General features: G+C 41.6%; 1 protein-coding gene across 1 annotated transcript in view; it reads right to left on the bottom strand.

Moving 5' to 3' along the window:
• The window catches only part of PARP8 (poly(ADP-ribose) polymerase family member 8), a 177686-nt gene extending 156547 nt beyond the window's left edge, over nt 1-21139 (bottom strand). Inside the window, exons 1-3 of the mRNA XM_019464319.2 lie at nt 20854-21139; nt 20665-20766; nt 19649-19703 (exon numbers count right to left, since the gene is read on the bottom strand). Coding sequence (XP_019319864.1) covers nt 19649-19703; nt 20665-20766; nt 20854-20959 — 263 coding nt within the window. The 5' untranslated portion in view covers nt 20960-21139. The remainder of the gene's footprint in view (nt 1-19648; nt 19704-20664; nt 20767-20853) is intronic.
• Nucleotides 21140-23386: the final 2247 nt, after the last annotated feature.

Below are 23386 nucleotides of genomic sequence, written 5' to 3'. Positions count from 1 at the left end.
TTTTTTTAAATAAGAAAAAACAGTTCTTATAGCACGGATTATAATTTAGGAAAAAAACATGAAGTTATGTTATACATCTTTTACAGTAGAAGTTAGAGTAGTTCTAAAATTGGAAAGGAAAAATGAACTTACAAAGTAAATATATATGTCAGTGATATTGGTCAAAGATCAACTATTGCTCAGATTGGCAATGTTATATCCTAGCACAATTACACATATTGGGAATTTTAAAAATAAAATATGAACACATAATATAAAGAGGGCAGAAGTCACCCTAATCATTCATCTTTGTATTCCCATTTAGGGCACCTGTTATAGTGTCTTCAGTGTAATTGGTATTCAACAAATATTTGTTAAATGAATGAATAAAGAATGAATGAGGAGAAAATGATAAACAGCTCCTCATCTCCTGGGAGTTCCATGCCGGAGTTCAAGAGCTACTTTCTTTTAAATACAATTAATCCTCAATGTCCTTGTAAAATAGCCAAAGGGAAAATGTATTTACACTACATCTGAAATTGATGGAATCTACTGAGGGGTCAAACATCTTCCTCAAAGTAAATAAAGCATTCACCTTCCAGCTAGAAACAGGGTGTTTAAATCATTTCCTAGGTGGATGGCTCTCAGTCTGAGCCCTGCAGCAGGGAGTGACAACAGGAACTCTCCTCAACCTTTTAGGAGAAATCCCTGCCCCTGCCCCGCTACCCCAGTTCTGCTGCTAAACCTTTCGGTCTACTGGTCACTGCTTTTCCAGTTCCTTTTTGGTCCCTCCCCCTCCTAATCCACAAATACTGGGACCAAGTCTTTTCCAGGTCAATCCCGATTTCTGTCCTGCCTTCCCCAAATGTACTCACATGTATCAGACCATATGTTCTAATATTAGCTGGGGGGGGGGGGGGGGCGGCGGCGGGGAGCCATCACACTTGTATATGAGATCACAGAAAAACAGTTTACTAACATTTGAAAACACCATCATTATTCTAAGTTCACCTCTGGTCCACAGTTAAGCAATTAGGATATAAATATATCCTATATTCCTATTCGTAAGGATACTACTTATGAATTGGAAGTCTGACACAACATTTATGTGACCTAATTTTGAAAATTTAAAATAGTATAAGGCCTCTAGGCTTAATTTTATAAGGGAAAGATTAAAGGGACACAAGCAGGCACAGATTTATCTCTCCGTGCTACAGGACACTGGCAATTTTTTTTAACTTAAAACATCCGATATTTAAAATGCCAAACTTCTACATTTCTCTAGTAACAAGGTGGTTATCAGACTGAATAACATTTTCTGTACTTTCTCTCCAGTAAGTAGAATTAATATTAACACATGAACTGAAAATGTTAAGTGACTATAAATAAGCCAAAATGATTTCATTAAAATTTAGCTTAGCAAATGTTACTTTCATATTCTTGGTGGTAACCCTTTCTGTTCATATTTAAAGGCAACGAACAATTGACAAGCAAAGAAGCTGACATCAAATGTTAGCCCCACCCCGGTGTGTATTCAATCAGCCTCACCTCACATCTAGGTTTCTCCACTCAGCAGAAGAGGAGGATGTACTGAATATTTGGGAAAACAAGTTTCTAACGACACAGCCTTGACCAAACAGCAATACCCCACCATCAGTACTGCCATTTGCCCATATGACCAAGGGTACCATGAGCAACAGTTACACTGCTTTGCAGCCAAAGCACTGATCAGAGGATGTGAAATAATAACTACGAAATCAAGCACGGAAGAAAACAAAACACAAAGAAAGGTTTAAACCACCAAAGTATGTCACAAAGCCATGTCTTTACATTCCCTCTCGTCCCTGAACAAAGTCTGTGCCATTTTAGAAATGATTCTAACAAGCTCGGTTATTTGGTTTCCAATCACAGTAACCACTGAATTAATTAGTTCCCCCTTAATGACCAAACTAAACAGTTTGCTTTTTCACTCAGGCCTTCTCACAGACTCTAAAGAACTTCAGGATGAAAGAAACTTCTGTTTTGATTCTGGAGTCTCCTCTACAACTTAAAAATCAAAGACTTTTATTTTGGGTTAAGTGCTTCACAACTAGTTGAAACTGAAATTAAGTTTTATATGAAGCTCTCAGACTATTTGAAGCTATAAGAATAATAAACTTGTTACTATAGATGATCAAAGAGGAATGTTCACTATCGCTTTTTTCCAGCTTCCCAAAGCCAACCCCCGCCCCCCTCACCATTTTAGGGACAAGAAATAAAAGATGCTTAAAAGTCACCATCCGCCCACATCCAGGATGATTAAATGGCGTTTGCCTCATAGATCAGTGACACAACAGACCTTCAAGAATGGAAGAACTGAATTCAAAGCCAAACACACTTAAGGCCAAAAAGAAAAAAAAAAAAAAAAGCTTGTAGATATTGGGAAAACAAATTTCAATTGCTCAATTGTATTTCACTGGAACATTTTTGTTTGTTTAAGTTTATTTATGTATTTATTTATTTTGAGAGAGAGAGAGAGAAAGAGCTAGAACAAGCGGGTGAGGGGCAGAGGGAGGGGGAGAGAGAGAAAATCCCAAGCAGGCTCCGCACTGTCAGCACAGAGCCCGTTGTGGGGCCTGAACTCATAAACCAGGGGATCATGACCTGAGCCTACAGGAAACTAAAAGCCAGATACTTAAACAACTTGAGCCCCCAGGCGTCCCCTAAAACAATTGTTTTTAATAAAACAAGAAATAGTTAAGACATTAAGTTATTTTAAGATTTTAGGAAAAAGTAGGATTTTTAATGGAATCAGACAGATTTGATTGTTCTAGTATACCTATAGAAATACATATTCTTTTGAGTTGGAACTAAGACTCACTAATGTCCTATTATTAGGGAAAGTATCTATGTAAATTCATTATTAAGAAAACAAGGTCTGTTTTAATGCATGAAAAAAGGTAAAACTCAGCATTTTATACAATTTCAACCATCTGTGAAATTTTTAATACACTTAAAGTATTCATGCACCCTTTCAAGTAGGGTATCAAAAATAATTTTTGCTTGTTTGTTTGAATGCTAATGCATTGCTTTTATGAAAATCGGGCATGCCCTTAGGTCATAAAAACATACAGAGCTGATGGATCTGTGCCAGACAGATGAAGATTTTACTCTTTTAATTTAAATCTGATTTTCTAATTCTGTCTTCTTACACATGGCCTCCCACATTACTGAGAGGCTAACCCTTCAAGCAGGGCGGTCTTAGTTTCTAGCAGAGGAAAGGCACATGAAAGTGAAACATACTTTATGAGACAACAGTGTTTTTCTTTTCTGAGTGTGCGGCACTTAAGCAAGTTTTCTGGGGGGTGTGGGGGAAATCAATTCGTGTATTTGCCAGGCGGTATGCTTTAATTGTGATAATAGTTGCTCCACAGAAATCGTACACAGACTTCCACAAAGACAGACACACACAGAGTGAATGGAGGAGCAAAGGGAACACGGCTGGTTCACAGATGACCTCTATGCTCAGCCACACTGTTTCCCACCTTACGTGTCATAGCAACTCCAAGAGCCCTGAGAGTCACTGTGGAAAAAGATAAAACACCGGGAGCTTATAGAGAACATGGAGGGGGTGTGAAGTAGAGGGGAGGGGGCTACAGAAAGTAAGGCTACAGACCACGGGTGCAGGGTAAGGAAGGAGGCAGAAGCGGTGAGCCTACGGTAAATATCTGGTCCCGAACACCTTCTCCCAGAGAATCTGAGGATCTTTCCCTTTACAACACAGCTTAACATTAACTTTTCTTTTTTTTAATATTTATTTATTTTTGAGAGAGAGCGCACGTGGGAGAGGAGCAGAAAGATAAAAAGACACAGAATCTCAAGCAGGCTCCAGGCTCTAAACTGTCAGCACAGAGCCCGACACGGGGCTCGAACCCACAGGCCGTGAGATCATGACCCAAGCCGAAGTCAGACGCTGAACCAACTGAGCCAGCCAGACGCCCCTAAAATTAATTTAAATTATCAACCAGATACTTTAATTAAAAATGTAAATGCTGTTGGGACCCCTGGGTGACTCAGTTGGTTAAGGATCTGACTCTTGATTTCCACCCAGGTCATGATTTCACAGTCGTGGGATTGAGTCCCACATCAGGCTCCTCGCTGAGCATGGAGCCTGTTAAGATTTTCTCTCCCTTTCTCTCTGCCCCTCGCTCCCGCTAGCAATGTCCCCTTCTCTCTCTCAAAAATAAATACACATTTAAAAAAATGTAAATGTTGAGGCAATCCAGTGTATAAAGTTGCTTTAGCCACCTTTTCCTTCCAACGGCTTCTCATTTACCCTTTCCATGGAATAAATGAGAAATTTGCTTGGGACAAAAATGTGACAGTAACTTAGAAGCAAGAATTAGGATCTGTTTATCCCGTATCAGTTGTTTAGTGAGCCTTTGTTCAGTTATTTCTTGATAACAAAATTCATGCTTTTCACTTACGTATACATACATACATATATTGAAAGAAACTTTTTAGCTAACTGCTGTGTAGGAGGAAGTTGTGACATTTATCTGCCAGCATCAGCAAAAGCGAGAGCTTGACCCTCAACAGACTATTGCACTTCATCTCATGGTTACCCTGTGTCACTCAGCCCTGGAACCACCACTTGCCTATTGGGCAAAGCGATGATGCAGCCGTGAAATTAAAAGTTGTTCCCTATAAAAACGACAGCAACAACAGAAAAAGGTTTTTCCCTACAGAGAAGGTTGTTACATGTCAGAAAATGCAAGAAAAGTCAGCAGAAACTGCTGCATGTATCAGAATATACCCTGACTTCCTAAGGATCAGGGAGACTGGGACACTGCAAGGTACCTGCAAGACAAAGGCTCTTGTGGTGGCCCTAAAACACATTTCAGCTGCCTTTCCAGAGAAACTACTTAATTTCCAGTATTACACAACTCAGGTAAAGAATGGAGAAAAAAAAAATACAAGGGTAAGCAAATAAGGAATATAAACAAAAACATAAAATTTTTCAGGTTAGATAAAAAATCCTAACTATTCTAGGGGCACCTGGGTGGCTCAGTCAGCTAAGCGTCTGATGGTTGATTTCAGCTCAGGTCATGATCTCAGTCGTGGGATCGAGCCCCGAGTTGGGCTCAGCACCGAGTGTGGATTCTCTACTTGGGATTCTCTCCTTCTCCCACTCTCTGCCCCTCCCCCACTTGTGAATGTACACACACGTGCGCGTGCTCTCTCTCTCTCTCTCTCTCTCTCTCTCTCTCTCTCTCTCTCAAAATAAATAAATAAATAAAAATCCTAACTATTCTAGAACTGTAGGTGAAGATCAGGAATCTAGACTAGTGGAGAGGAAAAGCATTATCACTGAATGCTGTGGTGACCTGATAATGGCCAAAAGTGAGTCTGGAGAACCTTTAGATTCTAAAAATGATAAAAGTTTAACCTTGCACTTTGTGACACTGAAAAAAAAAACAAAAACAAAAACCCAGCACACAATTAAACGAGTGAACATATGCTTTGTTATTTATTGGGGAAAAAAAATAGCATGCAATTATAAAAATAAACATATGCTATTGCTATTTTTTACTTTTATGTACATTTAATGTAATTTTTATTAGAAATTGTTATTCAATGATAGTAGAGAAATGGAGAAAATTTTATATTTCCAAACCAGTCAGAGCAGTTGTCCTACCAAAAAACGGGGGCAATTTTTTTTTTCCTTACTCTGCCTGCTCCTGAGGTCCTGGTTCCAGGAATTGGGCTAGTGCTTAACTAATGATATCAAGTACTGCCTGCTCTGACAGGTGCTGAGCTGGACACATCAGCGTATGTGCAGGAAAGGGTTAATGCAAGCCTTGGTTGCTCAAAGCCTGCACATTCCCAAGAAAGGCCTGTCTTCAAGACTGGCCCTGGGCCAGTTCCAAGGAAATAAGCTCTGAGCCCTTAGAATATTCTGCCTGGTAAGAGTGCTTCTGTATGCCCTAAGTCTTGGGCCATGCAATACCACTTTGCTCAGGCAGTTTATGCTAACAAATGTGATGTATGGTGAAACCATTTTTGCTCTGGGAGGCTGGATTCTGAGTAGCTGAGGTCAATTCATAAAGGTGCAACATGCCTTTGTAACTGATCCCTCATAAAAACCCTGAACACCCAGGCTCAGGTGAGCTTCTCTGGTTGGCAACACTTTGCCTGTGCTGTCCCACATCACTGCTGGGAAAATTAAGTGTGTCCATAGGACTCTACTGACAAGACACCTGCAAACTTGTGCCCATCTCCTGGACTTTGCCCGATGAGCCTTTGCCATTTGGTGATTTTATTCTGTACCCTTTTGCTATAATAAACTATAACTGTGAGTATAACAGCTTTCTGAGCCCTGTGATTCCTTCTAGCAAACCACTGAGCCTGACAGTAGTCTTCAGGACCCAAGCATATTATCAAGTTCAATCCTGAAAACCTTGCAATATTACCGCCATCTCACAGATGATAAAATCAAGACTTTTCAAAGAGGTTAAGTCATTTGGTTATTTAAAAGGAAACCAAATCAATCTGTCCATTCTGTTATACTGCACTGTAATGTTATGAGTTACAAAGAATGTTTAAAATAATCTTATAACTTTGGGGTGCCTGGGTGGCTCAGTCGGTTATGCATCAACTTCGACTCAGGTCGTGATCTCACGGTTCATGAGTTCGAGCCCCCACATCAGGATCTCTGCTGTTGTCTCCTTCTCTCTCTGCCCCTCCCCAGCTCGTGCACTGTCTCTCTCTCTCTCTCAAAAATAAACATTTAAAAAAATAATAATCTTATAACTCAACCAACACTGGAAATATTTCCTTTGGAAACTATAAAATGCAATTTCATAAACCCTGAAAAATATTTAGACTACAATTAATCTGTAAACATGGTCCAATTTAAAGCTGGACTTACAAGAATTGTATGTATATCTGTGGTGGTTCTAAAAGCCATAATCATTAGTTTTTTAAACTATGAGGTGTCCCTCACCTGCCTACTCCTCCTGCCCACAAAAACTTTCCAGTGCGATGAAGTTCTCATTACTTTCTATCTTTGAGAACTGTGTGCCTGTGCATGTGTATGTGCATGTTGTGGGTGGGGAGGTGGTTAGGGAGAAAGAAGTAGGTATATTATTATTTTCTTAATGTCTGCAAATGCAATTTAGGTTATTTTTGTATGTTTAGGAGGAAAACTTAAAACGCATTGTAACTTCAACGTGTTGCAGGTATGTGCACACAAATGTCCGTGGGGGCATCCGTGCATCACGTGTGCAAGAAAGACAACAACGTACACATTTCAAATATGTTTTGTGTTTACGCTCAGTATTCAGCCACAGAAGTATCTGATGGCACCAACTCCTACTTGATTTTATTTGAAAAGTTCACCGGCATTATGTATTTCTATGGCAACTAAAAAATTAACAGGCATAGAATTTCTGTAATAGTTGTTAGTATTTCTTGGAATACTGATTATTTATTGCTTAGTATACTTAGAAAAAACTGATAGAAACATAATTTAAAATGGTGACTGTCTGCTATGTAATTAGCTGCATACTAAATCCATAATATAGGCTATGCATTTTAGTTTTATGCCAAGGCACTTTTATTTAATAAAAATCGTTAATTTTATATTTTCCTAATTCAAATTTACATGCCTGTATCATGTAAAAAGAAGTTCTTAAACTTTCTACAGATCAGAATCCTTATTTAGAAGTTGAAAAAGTCTTGGCAAGCACCTGACTTTTTTTTTTTTCTGGCTATTTAACAGACTTTCATTTTTAGAGCAGTTTGGAGACAGCACAATTGAGCAAAGTGTACAGAGATTTCCCATATACCCTCTATCCCCCATATGCAGAGCCTCCCCCATGATCAACAGCCCCCACCAGGGTGGTACATTTGTTACTAATGATGAACCCACAGTGACAGATCATTATCACCAAGAGTCCATAGTTTACCCTTGGGCTCACTCTTGGTGTTGTACATTCTATGCATTTGTAAAAATGTATAATGACATGTATGCACCATTGTTATTTTTCGTGCCCTAAAAACACTCTCTGTTCTGCCTATTCATTATTTCCTGTAACCCCTGGCAACCGCTGATATTTTCACTGTCTCCATATTTTTGCCTTTTCAAGCATGCCATTTAGATGGAATCATACAGTATGCAGCCTTTCGGATTGGTCTTGTTCACTTAGTCATAGGAATTATTTCCTCCATGTCTTGTCAAGGCTTGGTAGCTCATTCCTTTTTAGTGCTAAATAATATTCCATTGTCTGTATGTATCACAGTTGATTTATCCATTCACCAACTGAAGGACACCTTAGATGCTTCCGGGTTTTTGCAGTTTTGAATAAAGCTGCTATAAATATCCATGTGAGGGTTTTGTGTAAACTTAAGTTTTCAACCCCTTTGGGTAAATACAGAGGAGTGTGACTCCTGGACACTGTGGTAAGAACATCTTTATTCTTGTAAGAAACTGCCAAACTGTCTTCTTTTTTTTATTATTATTATTTTTAATGGCTATTTATTTTTGAGAGATCACGAACTGGGGAGGGGCAGAGAGAGAGGGAGTCACAGAACCCGAAGCAGGCTCCAGGCTCTGAGCTGTCGGCACAGAGCCCGAGACGGGGCTCGAACTCACAAACCAAGAGATCATGGCCTGAACTGAAGTCAAGAGTTGGATGCTTAACTAACTGAGCCACCCAGGCACCCCTGACAAAATGTCTTCTAATGACAGGACAATTCTGCATTTCCACTGTCAATGAATCAAGGCTTCCTGTTGCTTCCCATCTTCACCAGCATCTGGTGTTTTCAATGTTCTGAATTTTGGCCATTCTAATAGGTATGTAATGGTAAGTACCTGTATTTTCATTTAAAAGTGCGTCTGAAATGTAACATTTCCGAGAATGTACCCCAAAGACAGGAAATGTCACACTTCTGTTTTAAAAAAAAGCTTCTGCAAAACTCCTGCCCTAAGTAGATTTTTCCATGCCAATTACCTACAGCTGGAAAGGATTTCGTGTATGTTGGACATCAAGAATTGAGAATACTGGAAATTTAACTTTTTTTAAACGTTTACTTATTATCGAGAGACAGAGAGAGACAGAGCATCAACATGGGAGGGTGAGAGAGAGGGGGAGACACAGAATCTGAAGCAGGGTCCATCCGGGCTCCAAGTTGTCAGCACAGAGCCCGACACAGAGCTCAAACTTACAAACCGTGAGATCATGACCTGAGCCGAAGTCGGACACTTAACCGACTGAGCCACCCAGGCGCCCCGAGAACACTGGAAATTTTAAATCAATGACATAGGAAGTCAACACAGAAAGCTCATATTAAATCAAAATGGGGATGGGGATAAAAGAAATGGGTGAAGGGGATCAAAAGGTACAAATTTCTAGTTCTAATTAAGTCATGGGGACATAATGTACAGCATGGTGACTACAGTTAATAACACTGTATTGCATATTTAAAAGTTGCTAGGAGAGTAGATCTTAAAAGTCCTTCTCACAAGAAAGAAAATTTTCTAACTACGTGTGGTGACAGATGTTCATCAGGCATATTGTGGTGATCATTCCATACTACATGCAAATATCGAATCATGCTGTACACCTGAAGCTAATACGATGCTGTATGTCAATTATACTTCATCTTAAAAAGAAAACCAAACTAGTATGATTTTTAAAAAATGAAGTTTAAAATCTTTCTTGGTTGGGGTGCCTGGGTGGCTCCACTGGTTAAGTGGCCGACTTTGGCTCAGGTCACGATCTCACGTTGGTGAGCTCGAGCCCTGCATTGGGCTCTTTGCTGTCAGCCCAGAACCCGCTTCGGATCCTCTGTCCTCCTCTCTCTCTGCCCCTCCCCTACTTGTGTTCTGTCTCTCTCAAAATAAATAAATAAACTTTTTAAAAAATAAAATAAAATCTTTCTTGGTCCAAATTTTATCATTTGGGCGTCACATTCAGCCAAGAATATGCAATTCTCATATTAATTGAATTAATTAAATCACCATTCTAGGCTGGTTTTCCCATAAGGATGGACTGCTCCAAAAAGAATCAGGAAAGATTCTGGCTCACAGTGAATTATTCAAACTTTTTTCCTAGCTAACTAAAAATGAATTTGACCATTCACTAGAGAAATCATATCAAATTCTGTGGTGATAATAAAGTGATGACTGCTTGACAGCTAGAGGGCCTTTTTTTTTTTTTTTTTTTTTCAGGTCTAGCTGTGGTGCATTTTAATGAGAAATGATGACAGCAGCAGCTTCTACCTTATGAAGTGGATCTTAACATCCTGCTTAGATCTTCACCATAACAATATCTAAGACTTTGTTCTTAAGAAGATCAATGCCACAGAAACATACAGACTGACAAACGTATTATCACAACCATGAATTCACTCAGTTGAGATTCTGCGTACTGACTTCAAACGAAAAACCTAGAATTTACTGGATTCCCAGTATCTGTGAGGTTCCACTGGCTTCCCTGAATCACCACAGCTATGGACTTTTCATGTAAGAATGAGTCTACTGTTAACATGCATCATTTAAAATATACACCTGGCCCTGAGTCCACAGGAGTACACTTTAAAGCATTGGCTTCATTCTCCATTCATGCATTACCGAAAGTAAGGTGACTTCCTAAAGTTTAATGGCTGACACTGTCTGAAAAATTAAAAGAGTCTGCTTTGTTTCCTGACTAATGCTGGAAAAACTCTGAGAAAGATTTTAAAACCCCTTCAGTAAATTTCTCATTTGGTCACTGGGTGGAAATTGTATAAAATATTTTCATTGATTTCTAGATGTAATTTATCAAAAAAAAAAAAAGAAAGAAAGAAAGAAAGAAAGAAAGAAAGAAAGAAAGAAAGAAACATTTAGATAAATTCCAGATTTCCCTTACCATGAATTTCTCCAAAAGTATATACTCCACCAAAGACTGCTCACTAAGAAGCCCTACTGCAGTCAAAGTGGCAGAATTCAAGAGGATATAATGAGTACTCCTGCTACACAAAAATCATTATTTATCTCAAACACTTCCTTATGAGGCTGACTTCTAATCCTGCACCAGACTGGGTCCTGCTGGCTTCAAGGCTGTGAAGAAGAATAGTTGAAAGCCCTTATAAATGGATTCAACATGACTGAGGACAAAGTGACAAACACAGAGAAATAAACCCTCATACAAAACAGTGAGTGGCACGAAATGCCAAATGCCTTTAACCAAAACTTTCCTGGTCATAAAGCAAGTTTTATAAAAATCACCGAAAATAAATTCTTCAGGGCTCAATGTGAATCGGCAATTTCTATTTCTACTATACTGCTGTTTACTCAAAAACTATTCTTAATGACTAAGACTCAGAGTTTGCCAAAGTGTTTTCCACAAAACAACTCTCTCAAGACGTTCCAGATCTGTGCTCAAATAAGTCTGAGAAAGCCTGAAGACTTCATTCACCTCTTGGATATGCATAATGTACAGTAATATATAAAAAGCTCTAAAATGCCAACCATTAGAAAGGTTTAATATTGTTTATCTCAGCATTTCCCAGACATATTTGGCCATACACCTAACACCTAATTAAACAGTTTGGGAATGTTATCACATAATGTAAGAAAAATATTACTGTCGTTTAAGAAGTAGTAGGAAAGGGGCGCCTGGGTGGCTCACTTGGTTAAGCGTCTGACTCTTGATTTCAGCTCAGGTCATGACCTCATGGTTCGTGGGATCAAGCCCCACGCCGGGCTCTGTGCTGACAGCTCAGATCTGCTTGGGATTCTTTCACTTCCTTTCTTTCTGTCTCTCCCCTCCCCTCAAAATAAATAACTTTTTTTTTTTAATGAAATAATAGGAAATATTTATTGTATTCTAGGCACTCTGCTGGGAACCAGAATTCTAGTCTTTAAACAGAATATTGATTTTTTGTGACTTTTTTCTTTATTTGACTTACTTTCTCTCTTTGACACAGCTCTGTCCTTAACAGCATTTTTGTTGTTTTCCAATTCTGTCTGAACTTTTTTCTTCATAGCTGTGAAAGCCTAACAAATGTAAAGTAGTTACGTTGAGTCTCTGGCTCCAATCTACACTTTGTGTACAGTAAATATTCTATAAGTGATTCTTGGATTCCTGGAATAACAACTACTATTATTCCTGGAATAATAACTACAGCACTTCTGAGTTGGTTGATAAATCCTAAGGACACTTGCAGGCCATGAGTAAGATCTTTTCCATCTACATTTCAAAATGTTCAGAAAGAAACCCTCTTGGGGAAAGTCTGTTAGCAGCTAGCTTTCTGCTACTTCCTATACAGAGAAAATTGATCAGACTGCACAAAGGTTTAAGTGGATGATTCCCTTTTAAATTTAACATTCTGCTTTGGCATCCCTCCCCCTCCCACCACCATTAATACCAAGAAGGTGTCAGCCATAAACTGGGATGTCACTGATATGCAAATGAACTACACCCAAAACTTGTTGTTGCCATTACTCTGTAATGAACCGAGAACTACCCAGAACTATTCATATTCTCATCCCATCCTCCTCAGATCTCACTTTGTCTTATTCTGTTTGTCCTACTCATGATCTTACTCTATCCCCTTCTTGACCATAAATTCATCATATATTTTCACAGAGATGCCACCTGTGGTCAAAGAAAAGATTAAATGAACTGGCATTGGTGATAATAAAAATCATGAACATGATATCCAAAGCAAGCGTATTTTGTGACACAGAATCTATCAATCAATAAACCTTCAACAGCTGTGCATGCTTAATGCACTAAATACAACCTGCTGTTGAATGGAGAGACCAGGTCAATAAACAAACAGTGGAAGCCTAAGAAATGCATACGACTGGATAGGAAGGTTGCCCTAGAAAGCCAAGAATGGGGGCTTAAATTTGATATGGAGAAAACCCTGGTCACATTTGAAGGCTTCCATGCAGAAAAAATGCTACGGTTAAATTCATACTTAAAAGAGTTCAGGTATCAATGAACTGGATGGGTGAGGGGCTGTTAATCTAGAATTTTTAAACACTGGGTTAAAGTGACTCACGTAAGTCAAGGTGATCACAGCCGGGACCAAATGTGGACCCTGGGAAGGATGAAGATGACCACGGTGATTTCAAAGGAAGAGTCAGCAGAGGAGCATATGAAGCGGAAAGAAATGAAGAGGAAGGTGAGACACATGAGACCTGAGGTTCAAATGATGTGATACCAGGGAAAGGCTGGGAAGGGAAGCTTCTTTTAACGAGGAAATCACGAGTTGTTCTGATAGGCTGGGTTGAGTGTCCACCATTTAAGTGAGACAATTGAACAGAAAACCTAAATTATGTCACAATAAAATAGGAATGACAAGCCTTATTTTGTTAATAAAAACCTATTTCTTATTAGCGTTTCCTGGGGGTACATGGAAAATAAGATTTCAAAAATTTAGAGAATGAAAAAGAAAGATTACATGCCAATAACTTTACAATTCCACACTAAGTCAGTGGCAGCTGTCTTAAAGCAAGATTTATCAACTACAGCACAATCTATCCAACAGCAAATCTGTGCAGAGAATTACAAAATATTTTTAGGACTGATAAATTTTCACTTATATGTATTTTTCAAAATGCTGCCGAGAGAAATGATGGGGAATTTAAACGGATCAGCCCAATATTTGTGTAAGGATTCCACAGCCAATGTACATAATTTTCTCACTGTTAATGCTCAGCGCTGGGCTCGGGCACTTCCCTTGCCAACCAGTGGAATGTTCAGTACTGCCCCTGGCTGACATCCCACTAAGCAATCCTTCCCCAACCTCAAACATTCCCAACTATCCTAGTCATGCCAATTCAACCAATGCCCCTCAACCTTACATAAACATTGACTTACACTGAAATATATCCCTACTCTGCTTCATACTAACTGTAGGCTATTTAAATGGCCTAAGCCTAAGTTTCTTTAGCTATAAAATGTAAAATAGCTGACAAAATACCTACTCGTCTTTGTTGCAAACATAGGATGTACAGTAGGCAAAAGGCATAGCAGAGACTGTGACCAAAAAGATGATTAAGAGTATTATCTTGACCCGTGAAGTAAATGGGGTTTAAATATTTTAATATGTAAGTTTCAATGAAGTTAAATTCGTGTTAAAAATTGGTGGCTATTTTAGGTCAGTGGTTTTGAAATTCATTTAACAATGAAAGTTTTTTTCAAAAAAACCGTACACAGAAAAGAGCCAAAGCAGCTATAGTCTACAAAGGGATGAGAGAGCCCAGATCTCATTCCCTCACTTGGCTTCCTTTGCACTCCCTTCCACCAGGCACCCCAATTTCCAATGTCTGTTCTCAGGGCTCCAAGGAACACACTATAAAAAATAGCAACTGATACAGTATAAGATTATGGGAAGCAAGTCCCCATTGCCAAGAGGAATGTGGTAATTTCTGATTTTAAAAAATGATCATTCTTTCCCTTATGACATCTTAAGGAGCACTTGATAGTTTCAAAATAATTGTATATTTCAAGATTTCTAGAGTGAGTATGTAATTCTTTCACAATGAAATTGATTAATCTTTTTCAGATGATCTTTTTCTACTTTGCCACCCTCCCAATGTCCCCATTCCTGCACACCTTTGTACATTCCTCCTTTCTAAGAAAGTCAAAACAAATGCACTTTTGCAATCAAGTAGCTTGTCTCTCTCCATGACACCCCATGAGTAAGAAATCCAACACTGGGAGCCCAGGTGATTTAGGGCCCCCAGAAAATTTGCTTGATCACCAAAGTGCTATTGATTTTTTAAACTGAAATTAAATACTTTTAAGAGTCCAAACTCTCCAGTGTGCCAGTCTTCATAACTCTCTTCAAATGTTAAGCCACTGCATTGTCTTCCTGTCCCCTGAAAGCATTTGAGCATGCCACAGGGCTTATAACTTGGCAAGGCAACTTTTGGATTCTTAAGAGAGTCCACTGAAAGTGACATTACCAGATTTGGGGCTTTTTGAAGTATGTGATTATCTCTATACCTAGTCATTTAGTTAGGAAATTGCTCCCCACCTGCCAAAAGACCTTTTAGCATTCCTATAATGATTGATTCAATATCTACTTGTTCAGAAAACATAGTGTACTAAGCAGTGAGCTAGGGGCAAGGGAAAAATGCAGTGAATAGGACAGGCCCTACCTCCCAGAGGCTCAAGGTCAGACAGACGATCAAGTAAACTCAGGTGCTAACAACACAATGTGACAACATGGTTTTAGAAGTATCTAGCAGTGGGGCACCTGGGTGGCTCCGTCAGTTAAGCACCCAACTCTTGACTTCGGCTCAGGTCATGCTCTCACTGTTCATGAAATCGAGTCCCATGTCGGGCTCCGCTCTGACAGCGCAGAACTTGCTGATGATTCTGTCCCTCCTCTCTCTCTGTCCCTCCCCTATTCATGCGCGCACTCTCTCTCTCTCAAAATAAATAAATAAACAAACAAATAAATAAATAAATAAATAAATGAATAAATATGAAAACAAAAAAACTAAAAGAATAATACAGGGACAGGCAAGGGGATGCCAGGAAAGGCTTCTCAGAGGGGAATTTGGCTTAGCAAAGATCCAACAATGAATGCGGGGAAGGGGTGGGAAGACAGGGTGTAGACGGGTGTTCTGCAGCACGTGCAAAGGCACGGGAGAAAGAAGAGGTAGCATGTGATTGGAGGGATTGCTGACACTATTGTTAGTGTTACACGTGATGTTCTAAAACATTTACGTGAACAGAAAATCCTAAAAGATGGGGCGGGGGGCGGGACACACTTCCAAAGATGCCACTCTACCAATGACCACGTGAGAGAGTGTCTGTCCCTACAATAAAAGGTATATGGGTATATATATACATATATACACTATATATATGTATATACACTCTGCACATTCTGCCAGATACTAAGTTTCTAACTTATTAGTAATTTCTAATATTAGATTTCTTGTCCTGCAGTCATACTCCTTGATTAGAAAACTCAGTTTAACAAACATTTCTGTATTCTCATGTCCTTTCTAAAAGGAAGACATTGTTACATTCTTGGGTGAAAAAAACAGTGAGGTCTCAAAAGAGTATAATACAATCTGGATGTATATACTTTACATGAATACAGACATAAAAACTTCTGAAAGAATAAACTCTAATACTTTAATAGAAGATGGAAAAATCGTGTATTTCTTTTTGGTTTTTGTTGGCTTATCTCTTCTTTTCAATTTTTTTTTTTTTTTTTACTATCAACACTATTTGTGTATTTTTAAAATCTCAGTTGTATCCTCACAATACTTTCCTTGCTGGAAGCTCACAATCAGGGAAACCCCCAGGGACCCCCCAGGGTCCACGGCCAGGCCCATCGGGCTCACTTGCCCAATCCTTGTCTTTCTTGACTCAGCCTGCTCTCCCGTCTCTAGTAGCTGTCACTACCCACTTTACCCTTTCTGTGTCACCTACCACTAACTGCGTGACCGATGGCAAGTGAGATGAAGGACCAGAAGAACCCCAAACCTTTGTGGGTCTTAAGGATTTTATTGTCCATCGATCAGGGAGAAAGGAGGAGGCAGGAGATCAGAAGCATGACAAGTATGGGGAAGGAATGACTTTTGCATAAACTTCCAAACTGTCTAGAGTTGAGGCCAGACGCTGGCATACCCCTGAAACCAGCAGCAGTGCCGAGAAGGTGCCCGTGGCAGGCCCTGAACCACTGACGGCTGTGAAGTTCCTCTAAGGAACCCGGGAATCAGAGGTGTTACAAGGAGCATTGCTAGAATAAAGTGATCTAGGCTGCATACATACCATATGTTTTCAAGCACTTGAAGATGGTACTAATAACCAAATTCGTAACATTTAACACCTCCTTTCTCATTATTTCTCAATGAAATGACACTAAAACTATCACTCACAAATAAGTATCCACAGAATCTTTCAATGTTAAAGCGTCCCCATGGTCAAGGAGACCGAGAAAACTACTGTAGCGCAGGTTTTGGTGTGACAGAACAGGGTTTACTCCGTAGCTTCTTCACCAAACTGAGTACATCTCAGCATGTTTCTTAAACTCTCTAAGCCTCAGTTTGTACATCTGAAAGTGAGAAGAAGAATTCCTTGTACCTTCCCATGAGGCAAAACTAACTGAACTCGGTCTCCCAGCTGACCATCGGCTCTCCCTAATTCCTCACCGAAAGTCGACCGACGCAGCAGAAGGGCAAATGTTAACGGGCACTTCAACCTCCACACGAAAGGCCAATTCACTAGGCCACTGGCCAGCCCAGACACAGCTGCCTCTGGGCATTTCCTCTTATCCACAGAAACATAAAACATACACATGTAACAAAAGTTCTCAATAGTATTTCTTTATTTGAATAGTAGCATGTAAGGTCAACCTTTGCCTTTAGAACAAAGTGTAACTTGTTCTTAGAATGTGTGACAAAGAGACAATGGCTTAATTTATCTACAACCTGAACTGAAAATTATTCTTTAAATATGTCCTCAATGGTTTAGAGAAAATGATAAAGAATTCAAGATAATCATGTACTATCTCTCCTTAAGATTCCCACCTCCTTTGATGGTGAAGTAAGTCTAGCTTACCTGAAAGGACACTCTTAATGGAATATCAGAAGTTGATAAGCACTTTAAATCAAAACAGCGAGATTTAAAAAATTTTAAATGCCCAACTGACATGCCACAATGAGAAATACATAGTATCAGATTCTAATGTAGTTAATGAAAACAATGCATTTTTCTCTTCAGGAAAAAAATGTCTTCTTTGCCATTAGCTATAAATCCATAAAGGATTATCATGAAAGGGATTATGATTATTATACTAAAGCAACCTTTTATATATTGTTTTGGAGAACAAGCTTTTGGGGAGACAAAGCAATCACACCAACAGTCCCAAAGAGTTATTTTTCTTCTTTAACAGACGGTATGTTCTGCAAGACAGACACAAGTCCCAGGTATTTAAATCAGAGACAGAAGAAAATACTATCCCTTAATACGATTACATAGAAAAGGAAACCTCTCTTACTTGAAGAGCAACCGTGGTACTGGTTCCTACAGTGAAAACTGATGTTATCTTAATTAGTTAATTATTCATCCCAACCCCCCTGGCTTTGCTCCTGGAGGCATTCATACCTTCTCCACCTCTTGCTGTGTTAACACCAGTTCAATAATTTGCTGATAAAGAATCTTACTGCAGCATCTAACAGATCTTAGAGATTAAGTGTCTGGCTCACTCCCTCATTGTACAGGTAAGTAAACTGGGCCCAAAAGAACTCAAGTATCTTACTGAAAATAAGCTAGTTTATTTGAAAAACCGACCCACAGCATTCCCCAGGCCTCACCTCTCCCTGGGTGAACAACCTAACTGTGAAACTGACTACTCAAGTAGATATCTACCTGAATAGATATCTGGGAGAGAATGGGAGAGAATGTGTTCAATGGGCCACACAGCGTATTTTAATTGCTAAAATAATCCAAAAGGATATACACCAACCTCCTTGGGACAGTCAGTGCAGGAGCAGCATTAATTCAGCTGAATCTCCTCTCGATTATTCTTTTTATTCATAATTACAAAGATGACAGCACCCCAATACATTAAGAAGTATGGTAATTTTATTCTCTCGCAGTAAGTACACATGTTATATGTGTTCTATTTTCAACTAGTTAATCAAATCAATACACCAATCCTGAGGCTTAGGCTGTACATATGGGAAATGTGATAACCATCTTAATTAAAGCTTTTTCGATATTTAGACTTCAGCACAGATCCTAAGCATTTTAAAGATTCACATTAATTCCAACCTTAAAAAAATGTATTTACAGAGGAAAGCTTCTTTTGCAATTTGTATGTTCATAAACATTTCCATTAGCTAAGCGACATTTTGGAATGTGATCAAATGATACTGTGTGTCATGTCCTAACAGCAAGGCTAAATCTCTGACAGTTCTCACATGTGGCCACTGCTCTTTTAAACCTGTGTCCCAGAAAATCCTAACTTAACAAGTGAAGACAGCAAGTCACATTTTAATGGCTACCTTTCATTGTAACTCTACTTCCTAAATACAAAATTGGAATTGGACTTCTCTCACACTGTTAACAATCTGTTACTAATATAGGCATCTGTCCTACCTCCCCCTTGAGAGAGAAGTGATACACTCCAGCTACACAGAACTTCCAAATTCTTTCCAAAACTAAATGTGAAAAACAAAATACCACTCCTTAAAAAAAAAAAAAAAAAAAAAAGGTATGGAGAATTGGGAGACTGAATATTTATGTCAACCTTCAGAAAATATGGAAACATGCAGCCCCAACTCACCAGGAAAATTATTATTTGTGATCGAACTACTTTGTGACATCTTTCATCTTTTATGTATTTCACTTCATACCTAGTATTCCGGTTCTGCACCCGCTTAACTCCATCAACCCCCAAACGTCTCAAGAAGCTACTACAGCAGAACATGAACAGTGCAAGAGTTCTGTTCATTGCCTGTGGCGTGATCTTAGACACACTTGAATCGGGCATATTTATTTCCCCTCTGTTATTTAAAACGGAGGGACCTCAAGTTCGGGATGTGGCTAAAGGACAGCAACAAGAAAAAAAAAAAAAAAATACCCAAACAAGGAACATGCTAAGAACAAAGGAAACACAAGCCTGTGAACAGGAAATGAAGCAACTCTATACACACAAATACCTTTTGGGGCCGCCAACGTAGGTGAAAGTAAAGGTGGAGTCTGAGTATCTGAAATCTGAAACGGAAAAGTCCTGTTAAAAGCTACCCCTTAACTGGGTTTTTAACCCCGGTCAGGACTTGGGCCCCCTATTTAGTGGAGCCAGGGGAAGGCCTGGCGGGGCGGCAGGCGTGGGCTGGAGAGCCGCGCGGTCCCCTCTCCGCGCCACGCCGAAGGGGATGCTGCGCACCCCGGGCCAGGTGCCGCGGGAGGCCGCCCCCCGCAACAAGTGCCGGGTGCCATGGCAACGGCGGGAATTTCCCGGTAGGGGCGGCCGGAAGCTGCCCCCGCGGAGCTCGCGGCTGAGAAAGCAAAATCCGATCCCTCTCCCGGGGGAGCAAAATGGACGAAAGGCGACCCCCAGGCAGGGGAGCAGGGCGCCTCGGAAACCCCGGGCGTCCCTTCTCTTTCCGGGGCAACGCGCTGCCAGTCGGTGGGGACTAGCTGGAGCTGAAGGCGGGGAGACCCGGCCAGCGCTGCCCCCCGGGGGCCTCGGCGCCGGGCGCAGCCAGCCAGCGCAGCGTAGCGCAGCGCAGCGGGCTCCATTCCCGGCCGCCGCCGCTCAGCCCATTGCGCAAACCCGCGGGTCCTCCCCTCCCGGCTCGGCCGCCGCTGCCGAAAGCCCGGAGGCGGGCTGGGACGCTCCGGGCATCCACAAGGGGGTAAAAAGACCACGCACGGCCCCTCTGGCTAGACCCCGGCTCGGGCCACGGTGGTTCTGCCCCCAGAGCTGGTGGCCGCCCCAGACTGGGGGGGGGGGGGGGGGGGGAGGGGAGTAGGGGAGAGGCTGGCGCCCCCTCCCCCTTTTGGCTGCCGCTCCGCTGCAGCAGCTGTTGCCAAATGAACCCCGGAACAGGGACGTGCAACCCACCCCCAGCCCGAGCCACACACGTCGCGGTCAGAAAACTGGGAAGGGGGGCGGCGGGCGGGCAAGGGAAGCTGGCTCTGGGTCGGAGGCTCCGGAAAGGCGAGAACTCACCTGCAAACAGGCAGTCCTTCTCGGCTCTGGACTTCTGGATCACGACGTCGATATCCTTCTGAATTCGCTCTTGCCTTGAACACATCCCCATTAAATAAATCCCTGGAAAAGAAGCAGCCGCTATTTCCACCCCACCCCACCCCCCTCGCACGCTTCCAGCTTTCGCAAATATTCAGTTAAAAATGAAACCTCTGGCCGAGGCAGGGGCTGAAGGCGAAGTGGTTTCGGAAGTGATCCTGGGTGAGAGAAGAGGAGGTGGTGGAGGAGGAGGAGGAGGGGGAGGTCGGCTTTGCATTCCCAGATGTGACCGCCCAGCTGCTGCTCGCCACTGCTGGATTCCAATTTCCTCCCCTCCTGACAATGGATGGTGATGACACCGAGTCTCACTTTCTCCCTCCCCCGCCCGGACCAACGGCCGTGGGGGGCCGAAGGTGCTGGAGACGGCCGGAGAGCGATCACCGGCGGGGCGGCGGGCGCCGGCGAGGGGCGAGCCCCGCTCCGCCTCACGCGCGCACACCCCTCGCGGCCCGCACGCCGGCCTTCCACACCCGCGCACACTCGCGCCCGCGGGCGGCGGCGGCCGTGCCGAGGCTGCTGCTGCAGCGCCGCCCGCTGCAGACCCTCCCGCGCCCAGTCACCGGGTCCCGGCCGCCGGGGTGTGAATAGTATCCGCCATCCCCGGCGCAGGCTGGGCGTCCCCGCCCCGGCCGCCGCTCGCGCCGGGGACTGAGTGGGAATGTAGGTAGTGAAGACTCCCCGGGGCTCCCAGCCTGCCCCCCCCCCCCTTCCACCACTTTTATGAATTCGACTCCACTTTCGGAAGGGATTATGAGTCATATGGAAAACCCAAACCGGAGTGGCTGGGAGGGAGGGGAAAGGGAAAAGAAAAATCTTTAAAAATCGAAAATAAATAAATAAAACGAACAAATCTTTCCTTCTTGCCCCATCAGGCAAGATGGAAAAAGCCTTGACACGCCTCCAGACATACACCTTCCCGTGCCCTCCCTGCCGGAGTCTTTTTCTCCCAGATGGAAATAGTTCAGCCCCTTTGGGACACCCTTTAGGAAATGCAGCCCCTTTCGAGGGACTTCCTCTACTTCCAAACACTCACCAGCTCTTCCCTCCTAGGGATTTCCGTCCACAAAAAATTGGCAGAGGCAACAAGCACGTGCCAGGGTCTCCCTAGAAGATGGATATCTGGCTTGTTTTAAAAAGCCACTCCTTTGCCGGTCAGGGGAAAGCTCCTACAATCTTGTTGTCTGGTTTAGAAGTGAGATACTGCTCTGATCCTTACTCCCTGTTCTACCTAAGGACACGGCAGAGCTGATGTAGCCGTCCTGCCTCTATATTGCCATATGCCCTAGGACAGGCCTCCAATGGCACTTTTCTTGTTGTTTTGTCCTCCACCGAGAAGGCTTCCCTGAGCAGACCATGTCTCAGCTGGTTCTGAATTCCCAGGGCCTGGTGCAGTGCCTGAAATACAGGAGGCAGGCCTAAGTGTTGGTTGAATGCATGAACGGTGGTGCCTTGCAGCCTCTTTTCTTTACGTGTAACACAATCTTAGCCAACTTCCTTATCAGCATAAGTATGCAGGAGTTGACAAACTGCCTCAGACCCTTAATCAGTCCAATTTGGATTCTGATTAAGCGGCAACATGATTCTTAGGAGAATTAGAAATCGCTATCACCCCTGACAGAACCTTAAGATTCCAGAGACAAATGCAATGAGAAATCATATGTTCCAGTGTTGCAAATCCTTTATCCTGCAGAAAAGAAAACATGAAATGATTTGTCAAACAGCCTAGAACACATCACATTCATCATGAATTATAAGAGGAAATGTTCCTCTGCACTCAGGACCACTGCCATCTTTGATGTCAAAGTCACAATGCAGTACATTTTCTGCTCAGACCTGTCCTGAAACTTCCAGCGTAGGGCAGGGTAGGGCAGGGCAGGTTCATGTTCTTCCTGGGCGTGTAGGCCCCTTGGCTACCAAAAGCACTTCCTTCTCTTCCACAGGGTATCACTCGTACTTCCCCCTATCGTTCTGTGCTCTCACTTCTCTACAAAGCTTAAGATCTATCAACTCCCCCAAATTTATTTGATGGTTATCTCTTCATCCACGAAGCTCGCGTTCTCCAAGGAAAACCCTTACTACAAATAAATTTGAAATAGTCTTAAACCTACCTGATGTTTTTTGTCTGGATCACTTCTTGGTTTACTACTCCCTTCAAAAAATAGGGCTTCTTATGATTTGTCCTATATTTGATTTTCTTTTCAAGCCTCACAGGCTGCCCTGTTTTTGTTAAACAAAACTGACCTCACTCTGTTCATGCCCTTAAGGTGTGATATATTTAAATATTTTTAAATGTTAAGGGATAAGATTAAAAAAAAAAAAAAACTTTCTTTCGTGGCATGCATTGTTGCAAGAGAAGTTTCTCCAATAAAAACCATGCAAAGCATCAGTGTTCCATACTAGATCTTTATGGCATAATTATTTCAAACTCTGCCCACAGCCAATATCTCATTTACCTGACCTCATCTCAGACTCTCATTTAAAATTTAGCTTATTTTACAGTGATTAAAAACTATATGCATGTTTGAGATGAGGAGGTTATATCCCTGCCTTAACCACTCCTGTGTGCACACACATACTCACATGCATTCAGGAACACATCACATAATAGGGCCCTTAATCAGTTTGTTAAATAAATAAAAATCAT

The sequence above is a fragment of the Panthera pardus genome, unplaced genomic scaffold (assembly GCF_024362965.1).
Source record: "Panthera pardus isolate Hobbes unplaced genomic scaffold, ASM2436296v1 HiC_scaffold_2, whole genome shotgun sequence".
Classification (NCBI taxonomy): domain Eukaryota; kingdom Metazoa; phylum Chordata; class Mammalia; order Carnivora; family Felidae; genus Panthera; species Panthera pardus.
The sequence above is the reverse complement of the archived record's forward strand: the minus strand, read 5'-3'. Positions and strand labels throughout refer to the sequence as shown.